General features: G+C 47.3%; 2 protein-coding genes across 3 annotated transcripts in view; one reads left to right on the top strand and one right to left on the bottom strand.

Moving 5' to 3' along the window:
* DBNDD1 (dysbindin domain containing 1) overlaps nt 1–20031 on the top strand; it is a 28357-nt gene that overhangs the window by 4424 nt on the left and 3902 nt on the right. Inside the window, exons 1-3 of one of the 2 annotated variants that reach the window (XM_072636406.1) lie at nt 3722–3837; nt 17251–17400; nt 18234–18374. In XM_072636406.1, the coding sequence (XP_072492507.1) occupies nt 3807–3837; nt 17251–17400; nt 18234–18374 (322 nt within the window). In that variant the 5' untranslated portion in view covers nt 3722–3806. Of the gene's footprint in view, nt 1–3721; nt 3838–17250; nt 17401–18233; nt 18375–20031 lie in introns of those variants that run through there. The other variant, XM_072636407.1, reaches the window with a different exon arrangement.
* LOC140521407 (uncharacterized) lies at nt 2567–4349 on the bottom strand. Its single transcript, XM_072636405.1, has 2 exons — nt 3577–4349; nt 2567–2969 (listed from the first exon to the last, which is right to left on the bottom strand). The coding sequence occupies exons 1-2, from the start codon at nt 4189–4191 to the stop codon at nt 2835–2837; spliced, it is 750 nt and encodes a 249-aa protein (XP_072492506.1). The 5' UTR covers nt 4192–4349; the 3' UTR covers nt 2567–2834.

The raw sequence follows: 20031 nt of genomic DNA, 5'->3' as shown, positions 1-20031 counted from the left end.
ATCGTTTCAGGCTTTTGTGACAAATCTCTTTGGCTCCACTTAGGTCTAGTAAAAGAACTGAGAAGGCACTGAGGGATGGGGAAAGCAGGATAGTCATTGGTATAGATCAGGTCAGGAGAGGCTATGTGATGAAGCCCAATAAAGGAAAGTCAAAACTGGTGGCAAAGTAGGAGAGTGAGAGTTTCCTGTGCTAGGAACACCTTCCATTACCCTTTTTTGGCTCATTGATACAAAAATGAATATGCCATGATCTCTGTCCTTAATGATTTACACAATCATATAGAGTGCATAAATGACATGCACACTTCACTAGAGTACTCTTGCAAGAATAATAGGTAGCATTTATATAGTACTCTAAGGCTTACAAAGGGCTTTACAAATATTTCATTTTATCCTCACAATAACCCTGGGTGGTATTATCACCCCCATTTTACAGATGAGGAAACGGAGGCAGTCAGCAGTTACAGGACTTGCCCAGGGTCACACAGCTGGTAAATGAATAAGGCCAGATTTGAACTCATATTTGGTCCAATGTTCTATCCAGAGCACCTCTTGTGATATCTTATCATAGTGTGGAAGTGACTCCTGTGTCCTTGAAGGCTAGGCTGTGTGAGGGTAAATTGTGGCAGGTCTCGTCAGCCTAGAAGGGTCATATTGTATTGTAATTGACTGAATCTATTGTCCAAGAACCAAACAAGCTAAATATTCGTCGCTGGATTGACTACAGGACAGAGGGCATGGGGTTTGAGCTGGTGGAAGGAGTACCAACATTGATGAAGTTATCAAGCCTTGGAATACTGAAGTAATCGTGTGCGCACACGCACATGTTTCCGCACACACTAGATTATTAGTTTTTTTGTGTTTTATGTCATCTTTGTGTCCTTAGAGCCTGGCCCAGTGCTTTGCACATAACACACATGCAACAAATATTTGTTTTATTGAGTCAACAAAATAGATCTAGTACGGGAGGTGAGAGCCCAGCTTTGGGCTTCTTTAGACTGATGATTTAAAGTCTCATTTACCACCCACCCTCTTTCATCTTTCCCAACTGTGACAGCCTAGCAGTTGTTCCTGGGTCACCCCAAGCATCTCAGGAGCTGGAATTTTCTATCGTGGTCAGATTTCCTCCTTTATTACAAAATTCAGGTCAACAAACATGTATTAAAAAAATTTTCTCTGTGCATGGTACTATACAAGGAACTGGGGATTCAAGGAAAAAAAATGAACCATTTTCTGTCCTCAGGGAGGTTTGAGTCTATTGGGAAATACACTGTATACAAATAATCTGAGACTAAAGAAGGTATCAACAACTTGGAAAGGTGGAATGTGATCAAGGAAGGCTTTGTGGAAGAAATAGGACCTGAGCTGACCCTTGAAGGAGGGAGGGATTATATTCCAGGCTTGGGAGACAGAAGTTAGAAGTTTCAGAACCACTGGATTTTCCTTAACTTTGTTTCTGCTGCAGTACTCGGGTAAACAGGGCGTATGTACTGGTAAAATGTAAGGCTCCTTCCTGGCCACATCCATCCTGCTGAGGCACAATTTTAGAACCATAGAAAGGTTCCAAGGAGATCTGGTCAAAAGTTCTTGCCTTTTGTAGAAGGCCTGAGAAAACCCAAGATGATCCATTCAGAGTCTAGTTGGGTAATTGGACCCTAATGCTAAAAATCACCTGTTGTGTGGTTCTCTTTGGGAGTGTTGCTAGCAGAAGTTATGACCTTCCTGGTGTATAGGTGTGGTGCACCTTGGGTGTACCCTAACACCTGCATCCCAGTGAAATCAAACTGAAATAAATGTCAAAGGTGACCTCAAGAGGGAAGAAAAAGGGAAGAGGTATCACAGTAAGGCAAGATATGTGCAAAGAAGGAAAACAAGCTTGCCAACAGCTCGTCCAGTCCACAGAGATTTGCCATTAGACCCTGGTTTCCACCCAGGAAGGTGTTGAAGGATGTTTCTAGAACCAGAGCTGGGTTTCAGGAGATCTAGAATAAGCTTCTTTGCTCTTCTATCCCCTTCTTTTTGTCCTCATTTCACATCAAGCTCTGTAGTTTTCCAGAAGGACCTTGCTCTCTGACATGACCTTTACTCAGAGGAAAACCGCAGTAATTCTGCCCTGTGGGACATTCTCAAAAGAGGCACTGGGAGGGAGAATGGGTGTATATTGGAACATTCACAGTATCATAGATTTGGAGAGTTGGAATTGACTGTAGAGGACATCTAGACTCAACCTGTACACAAAAGGAATCTCCAAGATAACATGCCCCAATATTCTCCAGTTTCTTCCTGAAGTCCTTCAAGGAGGGGAAACCTACCACCTCTCTGGGCAGTCTACTCCACTTTAGGGCAGTTCTAATTGTTGGGAAATTTTTCCTGAATTTGAGCCTTTCTATCTATCTATCTATCTATCTATCTATCTATCTATCTATCTATCTATCCATCCATCCATCCATCCATCCATCTCCATCTATCTATACCTATTTCTGTCATCTGTCTATCTTTCTCTCTCACACTCTCTCCATTCTACCTTGCATTGTACATAATCACCAAGAAGAAAACATAATATCCTTTCTTGCTCCCATTTTAATCCAAGGCGTGAGAAAACCATTCAGTCTTTCCAGTGGGTGTTATGAAACATGCAACTGAGTGACTGGCACCAGAGGTGGCAGAGCCCAGAGCCCATAGTTCTGGGCTCTAAGTAAGGGCTGGGGGGGGGGGGGGCAGGGAGGGAGGAAGCCCTCATAACAGTTCTTGTAATCCTGTGGATCCATGCCAGGTTTCCCTGTGCAGTTCTCCTATTTTCTGCTCCAGTTCTGCTTCCCCATCCTCCTTTTCTCTCAGCAATCTCTGCCAGGGCAGCCTGAGGCATGGGCCCAGACTATCAGGGCAGCCATACTCTTCTGCCTGTCCTCCACGATCTGCTGCCACCCAAGAGTGGTCTGGGTCAGCCAAGCTGGCCACAGAACTACATTCTATATACGAAAACAAAGAAACTGGGGTGAAAGGGGATGGGGAGGAGAGAACGAGGATTCTAAGAAAGGGAAGCCAGGGGGGAATGAGACCAGCTAGGTGGCCCTGGGAGAACTGCAAAGGTGGGTGGGGGCTGGTCTTGGGGCCCGCGGGGCCCGCTGCAGAGAGCCAGCCTGCTGGTGCGGCTCGGGCACACATCGGCTCTAAGGCCAGGCCGCCTGCCCGGTCTCTTCAGCGCTCGCCAGCAGAGAGGAGGGCAGCGGGGCCAGCGCTCCGGGCCTCTCCACGTCCAGCCTCCACCTGTCTTCAGGGCCTGAGCGCGCTCTCCCCAGCCTCCGTCCGGGGAACAGGTTACACTCGCCCTAGCCACAAGGCGTGGGGCCCCGGCCCTCGGCTCCTGTCCCCTCCGCCCTCCGCCCGGGCAGCCTGCCAGCCTGGCTCTGTCCCGCGCGCACCCGGCCACACGCGCGCGCGCAGCCGGCCCCCCCACTCGCGTCCCTCTCACTTTCTCTCCCTCCCTCTCCTCGCCTCTGCTCTCCGCAGTGCCTCCGCTCGCTCGGGCTCCCTCTGCCCGCACCCCGCCTAGCTCATTTGCAATGCGATGCTTACTTTGCGGCGGAGGAGCCGGCGAGTAGTCGGCCGGCCGCGCACGGTCTGCTGTGGCACGGCGATGTGCGCTCCTGCCGCTGGCGCAGTCGCTGCCTGCTGCAGGGACGCGGAGGCCGGGGCCGGGGCCGGCCGCCCGAGGGAGGAGGCTCCAGCCGCCGCCGCCGCCCTGTCCTCGTCCTGCCGCTGAGTTAGAGCCGAGGGGCGGCACCGAGACCCACACCGCCGGCCGAATGGAGGCTCAGGACGGAGCCGGCATCCTAGGTGAGTGCGCCGGGCTCCTGCTGCTTGGGTGCCGCGGGGCAGCGGCCCTGATGCTCTGACGGGGAACGGCTCCGGCTCGGGCTTCCCTGCCAGGGGTATCACCCGCAGCTTCCAAAAGTTCTGCCTTTGCGAGGCAACTCGTACAGAAGCAGCAGCCGTGCTGCGGGGATCCCAAAGCCGCTCATTCGGTGGGGCCGGAGCCAGAGCCAGGCGGCCGGTCCCTTCCTCATCCCTCCCCGAGGGTCCAGCGATGGGCTTTCTTTTCCCCCGGCGCTTTTCTCCAGGCAGTCCACTGCCCTTCCTCTGCATTCTTTCATTCCCATGTAGGGGAGTAAAGGCTTGTGACCCACCCATTCTTGAGACGACTCAGAACCGGGGCTCCCATGCCAGGTAGCTTGAGTTTTCCAGCCCTTGGTGGGTGGGGGAGATGTGTCTGCGAAGTGTGGTTAGAAGCTAGTCCCGGTTTCCAAGGACAATGCCCTTTGCCTCTAGGTATGTCTGCCCCGGGCTTCCCTGCCGTGCGATCACTGAATCATGCCCTAAAGATCCCGAGTTGTGAAATTAACCTGTTTCTAACTATGGCAGCCCAGCTGGACCTCAGGACATGAGACCGTGGTGATGCTTTCCAGACAGTCACTTTGGACTAAGAGAATCTGAGGCCCTGATCAATTCTGCTGCTTCTGTAACTTCCAGGGACGGTCTCAATCTCTTGCCGTAAGGGAGCAAGACCTAGGCAGAATTTAGGGGTTAAGTTCAGGGCAGAGTAATGATCTGATACCCCAGATCTACCTGGTATCCAGTGCCTGTGGCTTTTGTAGTTGGGGACCTTTTCCCCATCTCCAGGGTGTTCATTATGGAATCCACAAGCTAAACCGAACCTCCTTTGATTGCTCTCTGTATGAGGAAGGCTGGGCAGAGGACAGCTTGGCTGAGGTGGATGAGAGACCCTTACAAGAAGGGCCACTTCGATGTCAGGGACCTTCAAGGTCTGGTGGGCAAAGCTGCCAAAATTGACAGCCTCCCTTCCCTGCTCAGCTGTTTTATTTTCAACTCGGCAGAGCAGAGCAAGAAGCCCTGGGGAAGAGGGGAGGGTGAGGGAAATGAAGCCAGCTCTGGAGCACATTAGCTGCTTAGAAACCATATTGACAAGGCTGGTAAGAGACTGTCAGAAGCCAGGGGAAAGGCCCTGCTTGGACCTTGAGGACCAGAAGCCTGCTTGCATTTGGACCTTCAGAACATGTGAGGAGACTCCTCAGATCAAGCATGCCTCAAGGGTGAAGGCTGCTTTTTCATGTGTTTGTCCTAGGAGAGTTCCATGAGCACAGGGTGGAGCCCAGGGGCCTGAAGTCCCAGGAAAAAAACTGGGGCCCTGCAGCTCCCACAGTGAGTCCCCAAAACAGCCTGACGATGCTAGCCCGTCTGGGAAGTTAGAATGGTGCAAAGGAATGCTTCTCACACAAAAGCTTAGTCCATCTTCCCTCTCAAATTTAGCATTTGTCAATTATTTCAGACCCCATAGCTTAACATTATCCCTGATGCATATGTGCCCTCCCCCCATCCCCAACCTAATGCTGGCTGCTCTTCTACCATTAGGCAGTCCATTGGCATGTTCTGAAGTTGGGTGGGTGGGAGGGTAAAAGTTTCTGTGATTTCAAGAGTCCTCTAATCTAGATAGGTCTAGGAACACTTAACCTTGGCTTCCAAGGAATGTTCAGTCTTTCTGAGAAACTTGGATTCAGGTCTGAATGACTCCACAAGTAAAAAATGAAGCACCTTCACTGGGAAGATGTTGGCCCACCCCATAAAGCCCCCAGACAGCCTGAGGTGAGGGGAAAGAGTCTGTGGTTTGAAATTCGTTTCGGCTTTGCTGTGGCCATGGAATATCACTGAAAAGTAGCTTTCTCTAGAGCCTGAGGGGGGAGGAGTGGGAGAGATATGGTTACTGGAGTGTGGGCATGACTCAAAATTCTCAGTTCCCCTTATGCCTTTCCACAGTGCCTCAAGTCCATATTTCATAACAATGGCTAGCCTTTATATAGCACTTCAAGGCTTGTAAAACACTTCACTTAGGTTATCTCATTTGATCCTCACAACAACCCTTTAAATTAGGTATCATTGTCATCATTATTGTTCACAGATGAGGAAACTGAGTCTGAAGCATAGTGACTTGATCAGGGTCACACAGCTGGTAGGTGTCTCAAGTCCAGCCTTATCCTCTGCACCACTTGCATCCCTCAGATGGGCAATTCCTGGGCAGTCATTTCACAGGATCATGTTGCCTGGAAGAGGCCATTTAGACTGGAGAGAGGTAGACATAGATAGAGCAAGGTCAGCCTTGAAAGGCTATTCTTTACCCCCTGCTCTCTCATGGCTCCAGATTACTACCACGGGCAAAGGTTGGGCTTGAGACTCTGTTGGCATCTTTCCAAGTGGTGGCAAGAAAGACTTTTCAGCAACCAGCTGGACTCCTTACAGTCTAATTACAGTTGACTCCCCATATGTCAAACCAACAAAAGATTTAATAAGTCTATACTGTTCTCTAGGTATCATAGGGGATACAAGGAAGTAGAAGGTATGGTTCCTACCTCAAAGTCTAGCTGGGTAGAAAAGAAAGTGATTTCTCCTTCCTCAAGTCTCTTTAATGCATTTTTTCTGGATCTCTCCTTGGTCTTTGTCACATTCTACCCTGTGTCTACTCATTTGTGAACCTGTCATAACCTCTCCATTAGACTATAAACTTCCTGAAGGCAGAGCAGTGTCTTTTTTCCCCCATCTTTGTATTTCCAGTGTCTAGCACAGTACCTTCCATGTTGTAGATGCTTTATAAATGTTTGCTGACACATGAAAGAAAATGGAAGCAGTAGAGATGTAAGCTCTAGATTTTGTCTCATGGGTGCTTTAGAAATTCAGAAGGGTCATCGTGTCTTGGAGTAGTCAAGGAAAGCTTTGCACATAGGTAGAACTGTCACTAATTTCTTAAAGGAAGAGTCAGAGTTGGGAAGGTGGAGAGAACAAGGGGGCATATTTCAGGGGAGAATATCAGTATAAGTGGAGAGGTGGCAAGGGCACCATCTTGTCATTGGTGGAACAGGGAAAGGTAAGGGAGTTATGGAAAAGTTAAGCAACCAAGGGACATCATAGTAAAATAGAAAGGTCACTGGATCAGCCTGGCTTGCAATCCATCCTGGACAAATCACCTCACTTTTCTAGGTTTCAGTTCCTTCATTTGTACTAGGACCAGATGATCTTTAAAGCCCTTTTTATCTCAGTGCTCCTTCCTAATAAGCATTCAATAAATGTTCATTGGCCGTTGTCTAAATACCATGGACCTATGAAGTAGGTAATAGAGCCTAAGTTCTGTGCTCATAATTGGTACTGGTCTTACTACTATAGGATACTGTTCTTGCTCTGAGGGAGCTTTTGGTCTAATTGGAAGACAAGAAGAAATGAAAACTGATGACATGAGAATCTGGTCCAGAGCATAAGGGCAGTAAGAATTGAGAGGCTGAAGCTGTGGGTGAGGGTGTTCACTAGCCTGAACATAGGAGAGAGAGTCAGAGCCCTTGGTCTTGGCTCTGCTTCTGAAATGCTGTTCACCTAGCAGCCCAGAAAGTTGTTCTTCCATCTTCACCTCTAATGTCCTTTCCTCACCATGCCCTAGGGAGCAAGTCTTAGGTTCAGTCCTATGGCCATCTCCCTCTTACCAAACCTGTAATGTTCCTAAGTGGCCAACCCGGCTGGCCCCTGGCCCCCTCCACTCGAGAACAAAGGACACAGAAAATAGGTCAGCATCATGGGCACAAATGTAACCGATACGTTCCTATCAGAAATCAATCCTCTGGTGAAATCCATCTGCTACCCGTCCTCCTCCCCAGAGGTCGAGGATAGTTGGGGATGGAAAGCATCTTTGTCAACATAAAGCCCAAAGTTGGGGTATGCCCAGTATGGCATTCTGGCCATGAAGCACAACTCTTCCTTCTTCTGTTTGCATAGACCAGAGGGTGGGTGATTGTGCTGGATTTAGAAGAAGGGTAGCTGTTTGCTGCTTCCTACGTTCGAGATGGTCCTCTGACTTAAATGTCTCTGGAATCACAAAATAGTTGAGTAACTAGGTTGACAACTCTGCTCAGTCAGTGTTGTCCTTAAACTTGGTTAATTTCACTTCCAGCACCCAGCGAGAAAGCTCAATTTTGCTATGAGTTAGACCTGCCTGGGTCAGGGCTCAAAAAGTCTTTGTATCCTTTGCTCATACACTTTCTTCTCTACAGCCAGCAGGCTGTGGACTACAGGAATGAGGTTTTGTGGCTGAAAAATATTGCTTGGGAATGCTTTCTTGGTGACAGCACAGGACAACCAGGCAGGGCAGGAGGAAGTCTTATGATCTTAGTTCTGTCAGAGGACAAAGAGAGTGGCAATCGGGTAGCCTGGGGATGGGGGCCTGTGACATGGACCCAAACTATTAAGGCTCTTCCCAACATTGGAAAGAGCGATGAATCTGAATTCAGTGTCTCTGGTTTCAAGTCTTGATTTTGCCACTTGATATCTGTGTGACCCTGGAAAAATCCTTTTACCTCTCTGTGCCTCAGTTTCTTTTTTTAGTAAAACAAGGGACTTGGATTAGATGACCACTAAACCTATGATCAGTTGACTGCCAAGGCAAGACCCTATTTCATATTGACAGATCTTTCCTTTTCCAGAAGCTTCACATTTAGGACATAGTACTTGTGTGTCTCGTCTTTCTCAAGAAAGCCAACTCCTGGGTTCTTGATCTGGGGGGTGCAGAGTGGAGGTGATGGAGCTCAGATTAATGAAACAGGGAAGCCTCAGGGAAAGCTATTCAATTCAAAGAAACCTCAGACTTGTTAGACAGGAAGAGTTTTGTTTCTCCCTTGTCTAGCTGGGCTTCCCAGCCCAGTCCTGGCAAGTGGGAAGAGGAACTTTCATCATGGTTGACCCTGAACCACTGATAGCCAATCAACTCCCTCTGTTCAGCCTATGAGAATAAGTGCCTCTATCAGTTTGTAAGACAGGGACCTTGTCTTTTCTGAAGTTTGTGTGTCTCTCCCAGTGCCTGGCACAGTACTCAGCACACAGTAGCCACTAATTATGGTTTATTGTATAGTCTACATCCCTATGCCAGGGAAGACGGGGATTTTGGAATAAACCTCCAGTCTGAAATGAGAAGAAAGCCTGGTCGATCTGGAGCTTTCTTCCCCAACACTTCCATTTCCCAGCTCCCTCCCTCCCTGGAACTTGGTGCTTGTTATAGCATTAGGACCGATTTCCCAGTGGCTCAGGCACCATTTCTGATTATGTTCCACTACCCTGAATTTGTTCCTCCCTTATGCTATCCCATCTTGGTGTTAATCGCCTGGGGTCACCTCCCAGCCCCCATCTTCTCTGTATTTTCAGAATCAGTTTCTCCAGATGTCCCTCCCTGCATGGTTAACTTCCCTTGTGTTCCATTAACTGGAAAGGGTGGGTGAAAACAAGCCCCAATCCTGAGAAGCCAGCAGTGAGGTCTTCTCTCAAAGGGCTTGTGTCTGCAACTTTCAGAGTGCTGGTGGTGAGGCTGAGTGGGGTGTTAATGAGGAGCTGGGGGGAGGGGAGCATTGGTTCCAGTCTTACTGATGGTGCACAAAGCTCCAGAGATTCAGCCAAAGGGTCTGCAGATAACCAGAGGGGTGCAAGAATGAGCCTCCTGTTCAGTGTCTCTCCACTCCACTGTAGCCCAGATAAAAAGCTGTCTCTCTCCATTCGCCACAGTAAGGTGAGACCTCTCACGTCATGCTAACCTCGTCTAAAATGGAAAAGATGTCTCCTGTGCTGATAGGGGAGATATTCTGTGAGGTCCCACAGTGGGCAGGGACGCGCCTGCCGGCTTCATTCAGTCCGTTATGCCTGAGGTTGCTTTGGTCCTGACCAAGTGTACAGCCTTAGGGGATCTTGCCTGGCTTGACTTCTTCTACAAGACTCTAGATGAGCAAATTCTCTCTCTCTGTGTGTCTCTCTGTCTGCCTCTCTCTGTCTCTCTGTCTCTGTCTCTCTCTCTGTCTCTTTCTCTCTCTCTGACTGTCTCTCTCTGTCTCTCTCTCCCTCTCCTTCCCATGATGTCAGAGCACTTGAAGATCCCCAGGACCCTTGCCACTTATGTTATGGCAAATGGGGTGTCTGAATAGTATCAGATAATAATATTATAATATGTCTGTAGTGTTTTGAGATCATAGATAGAGAGCTAGGAGGGAACTCAGAAGCCGTATTGTCTGACTCTCATTTTACAGATTAGGATACTGAGTCCTAGGGAGATTAAGGCACTTACTTAAAGTCACACAGATGATGAGAATCCCTGATGAGATTTGAACCCAGTACCTGTGATCCTCCTCAGCTGTTGAGTTCATTTACTCTAGAGTCAATTCTTTTTCATCTATTCCATGACACTTTCTTTCTGAGAGCCAGGTAGCATAAGAATTACTGTCTTGATTTTATAGAGAAGGAAAAATGCAAATTCACTGAGTGAAATGACTTGCCTACCATTACCCAGCTGGAGTCAGAACTGAGATTTGAACCCAGGAAACGTGAATCTGAGTCTAGCACATTGCATGGAGACTTTCTAAGAAAGGAACAGTCTTATATAAGTCAGGATTCCTCATAATTAGAACCTTGAGCATCTCCAGGCTTAGGGAGAGTCACTTGAAATGGCAATTTCATGCCCTCTGACCCCCTGCCCCCCTCCCTGGGCAATGCTGTGCTTTGAAAAAAATCCCTGGTTGTGGTTTGAGACATGGAGTCTGTGAGAGCTGTCATGGGAAAGGGGTAAAGAGGAGAAAGAAAGAGCTTTCATATTAGCTTGCTGACCTGGTCTTCAGGAAGCTATCCACCATAAGGAAAAAATGTTTAGGGACAAGGGCATCAGACTCTTAGATACTTGCTCCAGAAAAAATAGTTTATCTTATTTTGGGGGGGGGCAGGGGAAGGGGATAATATTCTGCTGTATCTTCTCTCTGGCTCCTTGAGGGAGGGGATTATTTAGCACAATTTATGTCTTTCCTTCCCCCATCATGCCTCTCATAGAACATATTACATGGAAATCACTTCCTACCATAAATTCATTTGGTAGGCATTTAAATGCCCACTCTGTGTCAGCTTTTTTTCATGGGAATAGACAAAAACCAAAAGCTCCTGTCCTCAAAGAGCTTATATTCTACTGGGGGAGGAAAGGAAGGGAGGGGGAAAGATACCACGTACATACAGAAGTCAATGCAAAATATGGACAACGCCATTGGTGGTCACCAAAGGGAGGAGAGGAGAGAAGAAAAGTGCCAGCAAGTGCAGGATCAGGAAAGGTGAAAGGTGGGAATGAGGAAGAACACACCAGGCATGAGGGACTACCTGAGCAAAGGCATGGAGATGGGGATTCTGAGTAGGAGGAAATACTAGGTGTATATCACTTTGGTTGGAGCAAAGAGTGTGTGAAGGCAAGTATTATGAAACCTAGACTAGAGTCAGATTCTGAAGAGTTTTCAATACCAAACAAGAATTTGTATTTTATTCTAGAGGAAGTAGCCACTGAAACTTTCTGAGTGAGAGGATTACTTGGTCAAACTTGTGCTTTAGGAATATCGGTTTGGCAGCTATTGGGGATGACTGGAGGTGGGGTGACAACACAAGTCTTTTGCAGTAGGTTAGGTAAGAGTTGATGAGGACTTGAACTAGGTGATGGTCCAAGGAGCAGAGAAAAGGGAGCAGATGAGGGAGAATCAACAATACTTGACGACTGATTGGATATATGGAGTGAATGAGAGTAAGGTGTTGAGGGGTTACATTGAGATTGTGAACCTTCATGTCTGGAAGGATGGCGGTGCTCTGACTGAAATAGGAAAGAGAAGAAGACAGGTGGCACAGGGAGAAATGTCAAGTCCTACTTTGGACACCTTGATTTGACATGACTGTGGGACCTCTAATTTGAAATGTTTAATAGGCAGTTGGTGATGTGGGATTGAATATATGGATCTGGGGGTCATGGGCAGGATTATGATAATTGAATCCATGGGAGCTGGGTTCTTCAAGAGAAAGAGAAAAGAAGAGTAGCCAGCAAAGAATCTTAAGGGATATTCATAGTTTAGGGGTGGGACATGACTGAATGTCCAGCAAAGAAGAATGAAAGGGAATGGTCAGATAGGGGACAGACAGACAGACAGATAGAGACAGAGAGGAGAGGGGAGAAAAGAAGGGGAGAAAGGGAGAAAGAAAGGAGAAGACAAAGAGAGAGAAGGAAGGGGAGAGAGAAGAAAAGAGAGGGGAGACAGAAAAGAGAGACACAGAGAGAGAGAGAGAGAGGGAGAGACAGAAAAGAGAGAGAGAGAGAGGAGAGACAGAAAAGAGAGAGAGAGAGAGAGAGAGAGAGAGAGAGAACAGTGTCAAGAAAGGTGATCAACAGTGTCCAGTGGTGAAGAGAGGTCAAGAAGGATAAAGATTGAGAAAACACCATTAGAATGAGCAATATAGAGTTCACTGATCATCTTTAAGCGAGCAGAGTGAATTGTTGATTGAGTTGTAAATTGAACAATAGGTTTTAGTTGAAGAAGAAACTGGGTAGTTACTTCACAGCCCAGTCCACTACAAATTCCATTATATTGATTCCTCATGGAGAAGTATGGTAATCTTTTTTGTCTGCTGCCCTAGGGCCCCACCTGTTCTGAATGTGCCTCTGGTTTTACTGAGTAGTGGTTTTTGATCAGTCAATCAATCATTCAACCAATCAGTCAGTCAATAAAAATTTATTAAGCCTTTACTATGTCCCAGGCAATGTATTAGGTTCTGGAGAAACAAGTGGAAAAAGAAGATCCTAAGTTCCAGTAATGAGGATGGTGAGGGAGTCAGTGGGTGTAACATTGACTGTAAAGTCAAAGAATTCATATTAATATCCTGTCAATGATGTTTACTACTTGTATGACTTTGGGCAAGACACTTTCCTCCCTGGTCCTCAGTTTCCTCATTTGGAAAATGAAGGGCTGGCTTCCACCAGTTCCAGATGGGAAGGGCACCCTAACAGATGAAGGGGAACAAACCAGTCCTCTGAAGCTGTGATCTGGTCCTGGCTTAGTCCAGGATCAAACCTAAAACAGCCTCTCCCTGCCCTTCACACTGGAAGGTGTCCCTGCCTGGCTGGTTGCCTATGCAGCCTGTTTAGGGGTAACTCTACACTGTCAAGCTTTCTGCAGCCCATAGTCTGAAATACCCAGGAGACTAAAGAAAGCCAAAGAAGAAACTACTTTTCCTGTCTGCTGTCCCCCAATTCACATCCCAGCTTCCACTTGCTGAGGCTTGGTTTCCTACACTTAATTAAGATTAACTATACTTTGGTGCCATGACTGCCTAATAACAGAATCTCATTCTCCTATCCCCAAAATATACACATGTTACCTCTTCCTGACCTACCTGCACCCTACCTCCTCCATCCTTTTCCCTTCATCTTTTGAATTTCTCTAGATGGGTGATTTTACAGTAGGGCTTCACCCTGGGAGAGAAGTGAATAGCCTACCAACCATGAGAAGACAACTCTCCCAACATCCGTCCTCCCTCCTCCACTGCCCTAATTCTACAATACTGAGGTTCAGAAGAGGCAGGGTAACAGCGTCCTCATCCCCATGCTCATGGCAGACAGATCCTCCTTGCTGCTTGTGGTGAGGCTTCTCAGCCAATGATCAGAGTTGGTATTGGTTTTATTGACTGTCCATGGCTTAGCTAGGGGACATTGGGAGTTGGGACTGCCATTGGGAAGGCTGTAGTCCAAATGTGCACCTTATTGGGCAGATGTGTCACCTTTTGGGGGTCTAGAACCCATACTCTAACAAAGGGGATGGTTTTAAAGCTCCTGATGACTATTGAAGGATTGTGCGAAGGAAAAGCAAAGAGACACTTCAGGAGACAGCTGTGTAACTCTAGCTAGCTGGTCTGGCTTCAGGGAGCCAGCCCTGGGGGTGTTCCAGGATGGTGGGGGAATTCGTCTGGGAAACACCAGATGTGCATTTATCTCCTTCAGAACGGGTGTATTTGGCAGCTGCTCATAATGGGTCTCTGTTCACACCCAGAGTATTTAATTATTTACCAGCTTGGAGCTGCTAAAAATATTCTCCATCCCCTCCCCCGCACAGGGTGCGAGCTTTTACACATATGTACTTGCCTGTGTACACATGATGTCTCACACATGCTCCCATGTCTAATCACACAATGAAAATCACCCTTCTTGCACAAGAGAACACCACAGCCTTTGAAAGCACAAATGGCCTTTGTGTCCTTGGACTTGAAACAGGCTCCCCAAGTCTCCTCTCTGTCATGGGCTGGCCCTCCTGGTGAGCAAAGTGGCCTGGTGGCTGGTGGCAGACTACCCAGCAGGCCCAGCTGCCAAGACACGGGAAAGCTAACCTCCCTGGGATGGGAGGGTGGCCATCGTACCTTGCAAAGCCTCCTTTTTTTACTGTATGCTGCAGCAATTGTGGGATGGAGAGGGAGAGAGGGAGGGCAGGAGGGCTCAAATCCTCAAGAACAGCTGAGCATTCACTCCATGGCCAGGGAACAGGATTTCTCTGAGCTATCTTGGGGAAGGGTCCTGCTGGCCAGGCTGCCCAGGCAGACTGAGTGTACCTGTGCCTGCTTTGCTGGGGTAGGCACAAAGGGACTCACTTTGAGACAGTTTTCATTTGGCTTCTGTCTTTTTAATTTATTACATATATTTCCATTAATATCTTTTGTTTCTACGTTGCATAGATTTCCTCCTGTATCACTTTTCCTCCCTGGTCCCAGAGAGTCATCCTTTAGAATGAAGAAAGGAAGGAAGGAAGGAAGAGAAAGAGAGAAAGAAAAGAAGTGAAGAGAGGGAGGAAGGAAGGGAGGAAGAGAAGAAGAAAGAAAGGAGAGAGGGAAGGAAGGAAGGAAGGAAGGACACTTCCAGGGGAGGAGGCTTCTGTGGGGCATGGTAGAGAAAGTCTAGCATCAGGTATAGAGCCCAGAGAGGAGCCTAGCTGAAGGAACTAGGGATGTTAAGTGGGAGGATGGGTGTGTAGGGATGGAATAAAATAGCTGATTTTCAGCATTAGAAGGCTGCGGTAGGCTGCCATGACCTTTATTCTGCTTGGGTCTGGAGGGCAGAGCCAGGAGCAATGGGCAGATTTTGACTTCAAGTTAGGAGTCTCTTCCTAAGGATTGGAGCTGTCCAGAAATGGGAGGAGCTACCTGGGGTGGGGTGCTGTTCAGGCAGAAATGTCAGGGAGAAGATTTCTGTTCCCCTACAGGCTGAATTAACCCTTGAGATCCTTCTCAATTCTGAGTTTGCTTGATCATGAGAGAACCAAACTCCATGCTAGGCAGACCTGACACATATGCCTGACTCTCCTTATTCTAGGGGGAGAGGGAGATGACTGGACAAAAGTGTAATCCAAATTTAACCCCTTTCCTCCCCTTCACAATCAGATCCTTAAGTATTAGTAGTTAATATTTAATAAACCTAACATTCATATAATTTAAAAAAAGAATTGCCACACACTTTACATACATTAATCTTACTTGATCCTCATAACAACCCTGGGAAGGTGTGATCATGATATCTATGTTATAAGAGAGGAAATTGAGATCAAATGACTTGTCCAGGATCACACAGCATCTGAGCAGAATTTGAACCCCAGAATCCAAGAGCAACCCTCTAGCCACTAGGTCACACTTCCCTTCAGTGTCCTCTTGTCACCTTGGAACAGGCCTTGCCATGGTTTTCCCCAAAGCAGAAGGCTGTCTCTGGTCAGTTGGATACTGGTTCACCCCTATACCTCATCTCCTACTAATTAATTTTCCTTCCAAATCTAGTTGTTTGCTCTGAAGCTTCAGATTGACAAACATTGCCAAGGCAACTGAAAGCAGACTTTGGAGAAATAGTTAGGGAGAGGGTGGGGCAGCCTCTGGCACTGTGCTGGTGGCAGAGATTGACTTCTTGTGTATCATCATGAATTCTCAAAACCAAACTCCAGAGCCTCCTCAGGGTGGAGTTAGAGCAACAGTGGACCTCTTGGGGCCTTCATCCCTTTCCATCTTGTATGGCTGATCCTCAATGGGAATGTGGGGGCTCTGTCTAGCAAGGATGGGCAGCACCAGCTCAACAGGGTTGAGCTTGTCCCATCACCAGGCCATTGGGAAGAGCCTCCAAGGATATATACTCCAGGCAACCAGCAGGAAGAGGGCAGCTTCTGTCCTCTCAAACCCTAGGAAACTAGAGGGCAGATGTTCAAGCAACCTATGGAGTGGTCTGCTCCTGGGTGGATTGATTAGCCAGAAGCTAAGATAGCCACTAGGTCCTTGGTCCTACAGTATATTAAGAATCACTTATAACTAAATAGGCAAAAGTAGGTACTTTCAGGTTTGCCATTGATTTAGAGATTTTACCACTTTTGACCCTCAACCATCCTCACAGGTTTTGTGCTGTCGCATGTTTTATTGTTTTTATGTCCATTTTACACATGGGGAAATTGAAGCCAAGAGAAGTAAAGTAACAGTTTTTAGGCAGGATTTCAGTTTGGATACCCCTAATTTCAAGCCTGGCACGATCCACTGTACCCCTTTAGCTGCCTCCTACCCCTCACTTCTTAACATCTTAACTCTTTAAAGTGTTAGACCCTTCCTCTTTCCTTGGCTCTCCCAAAGCCTTTCCTGGCTAGCCCATGTTCCTCTGACTCGTACATTTTGGCCCTGCCTAAGATGGTACAGTAATGATGAACGGTGCCCTACCCAGTTCCTCAGGGATTGCCCCATTTTTTTTAAATGATGGGAGGAGATTGAGAAAGAAGCAATCAGCTTACTTCATGAATATTGAGAAAAAAGGAAATAGAACCACAGGGAGAAGCATACCCATTAAAGACATTTCTTTGAAGACTTTGTGACCACCAGGAGTGTCTGAAGTTGGCTTGGATTACGTACCTTGGATTAGATCCTCTGGGCCTCTTAAACCCTTTACTTAGGTGGTGCCTGAGTACAGTGCTGGATTTGGGGAGTCAGGAAGACTTGACTCAGACACTTCCTAGTTGGACAAGTCACTGCCTGCTCTTGGCCTTGGTATCTCCATCTGTAAAATGGGGATAATAACACCTACTTCATAGGGTTGTTGTGAGGATCTAATGAGGAAATATGCTAAGTATTTTGCAAGCCTGAAAAATGCTATGGAAATGTTAGCTACCATCATCAACACTATTAGTACTATTATTATCATGGTTACTTCCAGCCCTATTCAGAAAGGACACTAGGTATTAGTGCCAGTTCTCCTCAAGACTCCCACCCTTGGGTCTCTTTGGCTCCATGAGGATTTGGGTCTAGGGAGCTCAATGCTGGTTTGGTTCTTCCCAGTCTAATGCCTTTGGATGCCTTTGATTTCAGAACTGACTAAAGAAATCCAGTCGTCGCAGACATCTTTGGTAGTGCCAGGTCATGGGATTGGGGAAGAGTCCAACACCTCCCTGGGAGAGGAGGAGGAAGGAGGGATTCCCATCCCTGCTCCTGGACTCCTGCAGGTCACAGAGAGAAGGCGTGAGTATGGATGGTCCTTGCTTATCTGGCTAGTTCTCACTAGGCCTCCCTGGACTCAAGTCTTGGGTCCCAGGGCATTATAGACTCCTAGGATTATTCCAAAGCTGATGACATTATATGGAGTATTGAAAAGGTGTGGGCAAATTTCAAGTTTGGTTCTCATGGACTGACTCAGGACAAGTGATTCTTTTGGGGCCCTAATTAACCAGTTTTTCAGCCTCTACTGTAAAGACTCACCCAGGCATCCCACATTAGAGTCACTTCCACTAAAATCCTCTTCAGTTATTTTATGGTAGCATAGAGACCTCCTTGAAGACTGTAATGGGGACATAGAGGCTCCCGAAGGCCCTTCAGCCTTGAAACTAGAAAAACTTCAAGGACAGACCTAGTGATAGACTTGCCATCTGTGATCCCAGACCGACCCATCCAAATCTGGAAAAACTTATCATCAGCTTGGCTACAGGACAATGAATATTTTGGTGCCAGCAACTCCCCTAAATGATAAGGGGGAGGGGACATGTGTTCTGTGTCAGTGGTGGGAGGATAGATGCTGAGAAAATCTTAACTCTGAAGTGATAATCTTGGTCGTTAGGGAGGAGGATGATGCCTGGTGTCCTGGATTCTGACCATGGGGTTTCCCCATGATCCCATCCTGGGCTCCCAGTCAAGTTTTGAGGCTGCTCAGTCCTTGGCTGAGGAAGGACATCAGCTTGAATCTAGGCTCCTCCATACTGCTCCCAGAGACAGAGCCTCCACCAGGGCAGGCATCGAATTCAGGCCAGGGGAACCACCAGCTTTGCCATCTCTGTTTCTTCTCTCTGTCTTTTTCCCAGAACCTCTGAGCAGTGTCTCCTCACTGGAAGTCCATTTCGATCTCTTGGACCTTACGGAGCTGACAGATATGTCTGACCAAGAACTGGCTGAAGTCTTTGCAGATTCAGATGATGAGAATGCTGCAAATGAGTCTCCAGCAGGTAAGAGGGTTAGAATTTCAAGAAATGGGGAGAGGTAGTGAAATCCAGCTTCTCTCAGAAGCACAATAACCCTGGAAACCAGGAGAGGAGTGAAGGGGACTTGGCTTTAGGGAGGGAAGTGTTACCTAGCCTAACCCCTCATTTCCCTTCCATGGAGTCATCACTTGGTTATCATAATGACTTGGTTTGTCCTCTAGCCCTGGGTGAAAGGCCCTTCAGGAAGCACTGTTGATTGTTCAGAGATCCAAAAGACCTATTGTCACAACTGCTCTCCTCTGACTATTTCTGAATCAATGGATCCACAATTACTAGGCTTTTCCCTCCACTTAAGAATTTGCTTTTTGACATGAAAGAGAGGGATGTTGTAGTGAAAGGAACACTGGGTTTGGAGTCTGAGGATCCCATTTCAAAGCCTGGCACTGTTACTATTTACAGGACTGTGGGTAAGACACTGGGCCTCAGTTTCCTTACCTGTTAAATGAGGTGATGAGACTAGATGGGTTAAATTTAAGGTCCTAAGACTTCAAGTTTTAAAATTTGAATTTTATTAGCCTTCTAAAAAGGCACTTGTCAAGAAAAATAGACAAGTTGTGCTTCATGAGCAGAAAAACAAATTTAATTTGACTCATTCTGCAGTTTCTGTAGCTCCTGGGGGCAGGTTGGGTGTTTTTGAGCATGTAAAGTTTTCCTCTTTATATGTAAGTCTAACTTGTTACTGTCTATCCCAGGATGGCCCTTTTGGCTCTGACAGGTAGCAGGATGTCTTGGCTCCGTGTGAATATGGGTGTTGACTTTTCTATCTCCTTTTCCCCCTTCTAGCTCCCAGTTTTCACCTGCCACATTAGGGTACCAGCACCAACCTCTCCTCCCCAACTCACACATTTTCCAAGCTGACTCTCAACAGCCAGGACTGCCCTGTGGCACCAGCCATCATCTCCAGCTGCTTCTGAAGCTGTCAGGCGGTGGGGGTGGGGTGTGTGGAGAATCCCATAGGGACAGCAAAAAGAGAAGCTTTTTTTTTTTCTCCAGAGAATCCAGTTTCCCCTAGAGCCAGCCCCTCAGCCCTGGCCTCCCCTGCTCCTACCCTCCTGAAAACCCAGAGTGAAACCAAGGGGCTGGTAGAGCTGGGTTCTGCTTACCCAGGCCCACCAGAGGCCTCATTAAAGGCAACAGCCCTGCCATGAATCAATAACATTCAACGGGAGTTCTCAAAAAAGGACAAATCACTCTCTATTCTGCATTTCTTGTGGTCTTTGGAAATGTTAGGGAGCTCTTGGAAACATTACAGAAATGTCTGAGCTTTGCAGTGGGTTAGGTGCTGGAAGCATAGACGTGGATAATGACCGGGTCACACAGGATGTGCATCTTGGCTGGAATTTGGCTACATCTGGGAGAGTTCTTTTCTCTTTTTCTCCAAGGTGGGCTGTTGGCAGAGAGAGAGAGAGAGAGAGAGCGTAGGGAGTTAGGGCTCTGACATTAGACCCTCTGTAGCTCTGGGGAGGGGAGCATTTCTACTTTCCCATTCACCTACAAAACAAACTGCATTATATCTCCTTTGATTCACACCAAGCAACACACACACACACACACACACACTTCTCTCAAGGTGTGAAAAAAGCTTTTAGCCAGCTGGCTGGGCTGTCAGAAGCTGTTAGCA

Source organism: Notamacropus eugenii, chromosome 1, assembly GCF_028372415.1.
Source record: "Notamacropus eugenii isolate mMacEug1 chromosome 1, mMacEug1.pri_v2, whole genome shotgun sequence".
Classification (NCBI taxonomy): Eukaryota; Metazoa; Chordata; class Mammalia; order Diprotodontia; family Macropodidae; genus Notamacropus; species Notamacropus eugenii.
The sequence above is the reverse complement of the archived record's forward strand: the minus strand, read 5'-3'. Positions and strand labels throughout refer to the sequence as shown.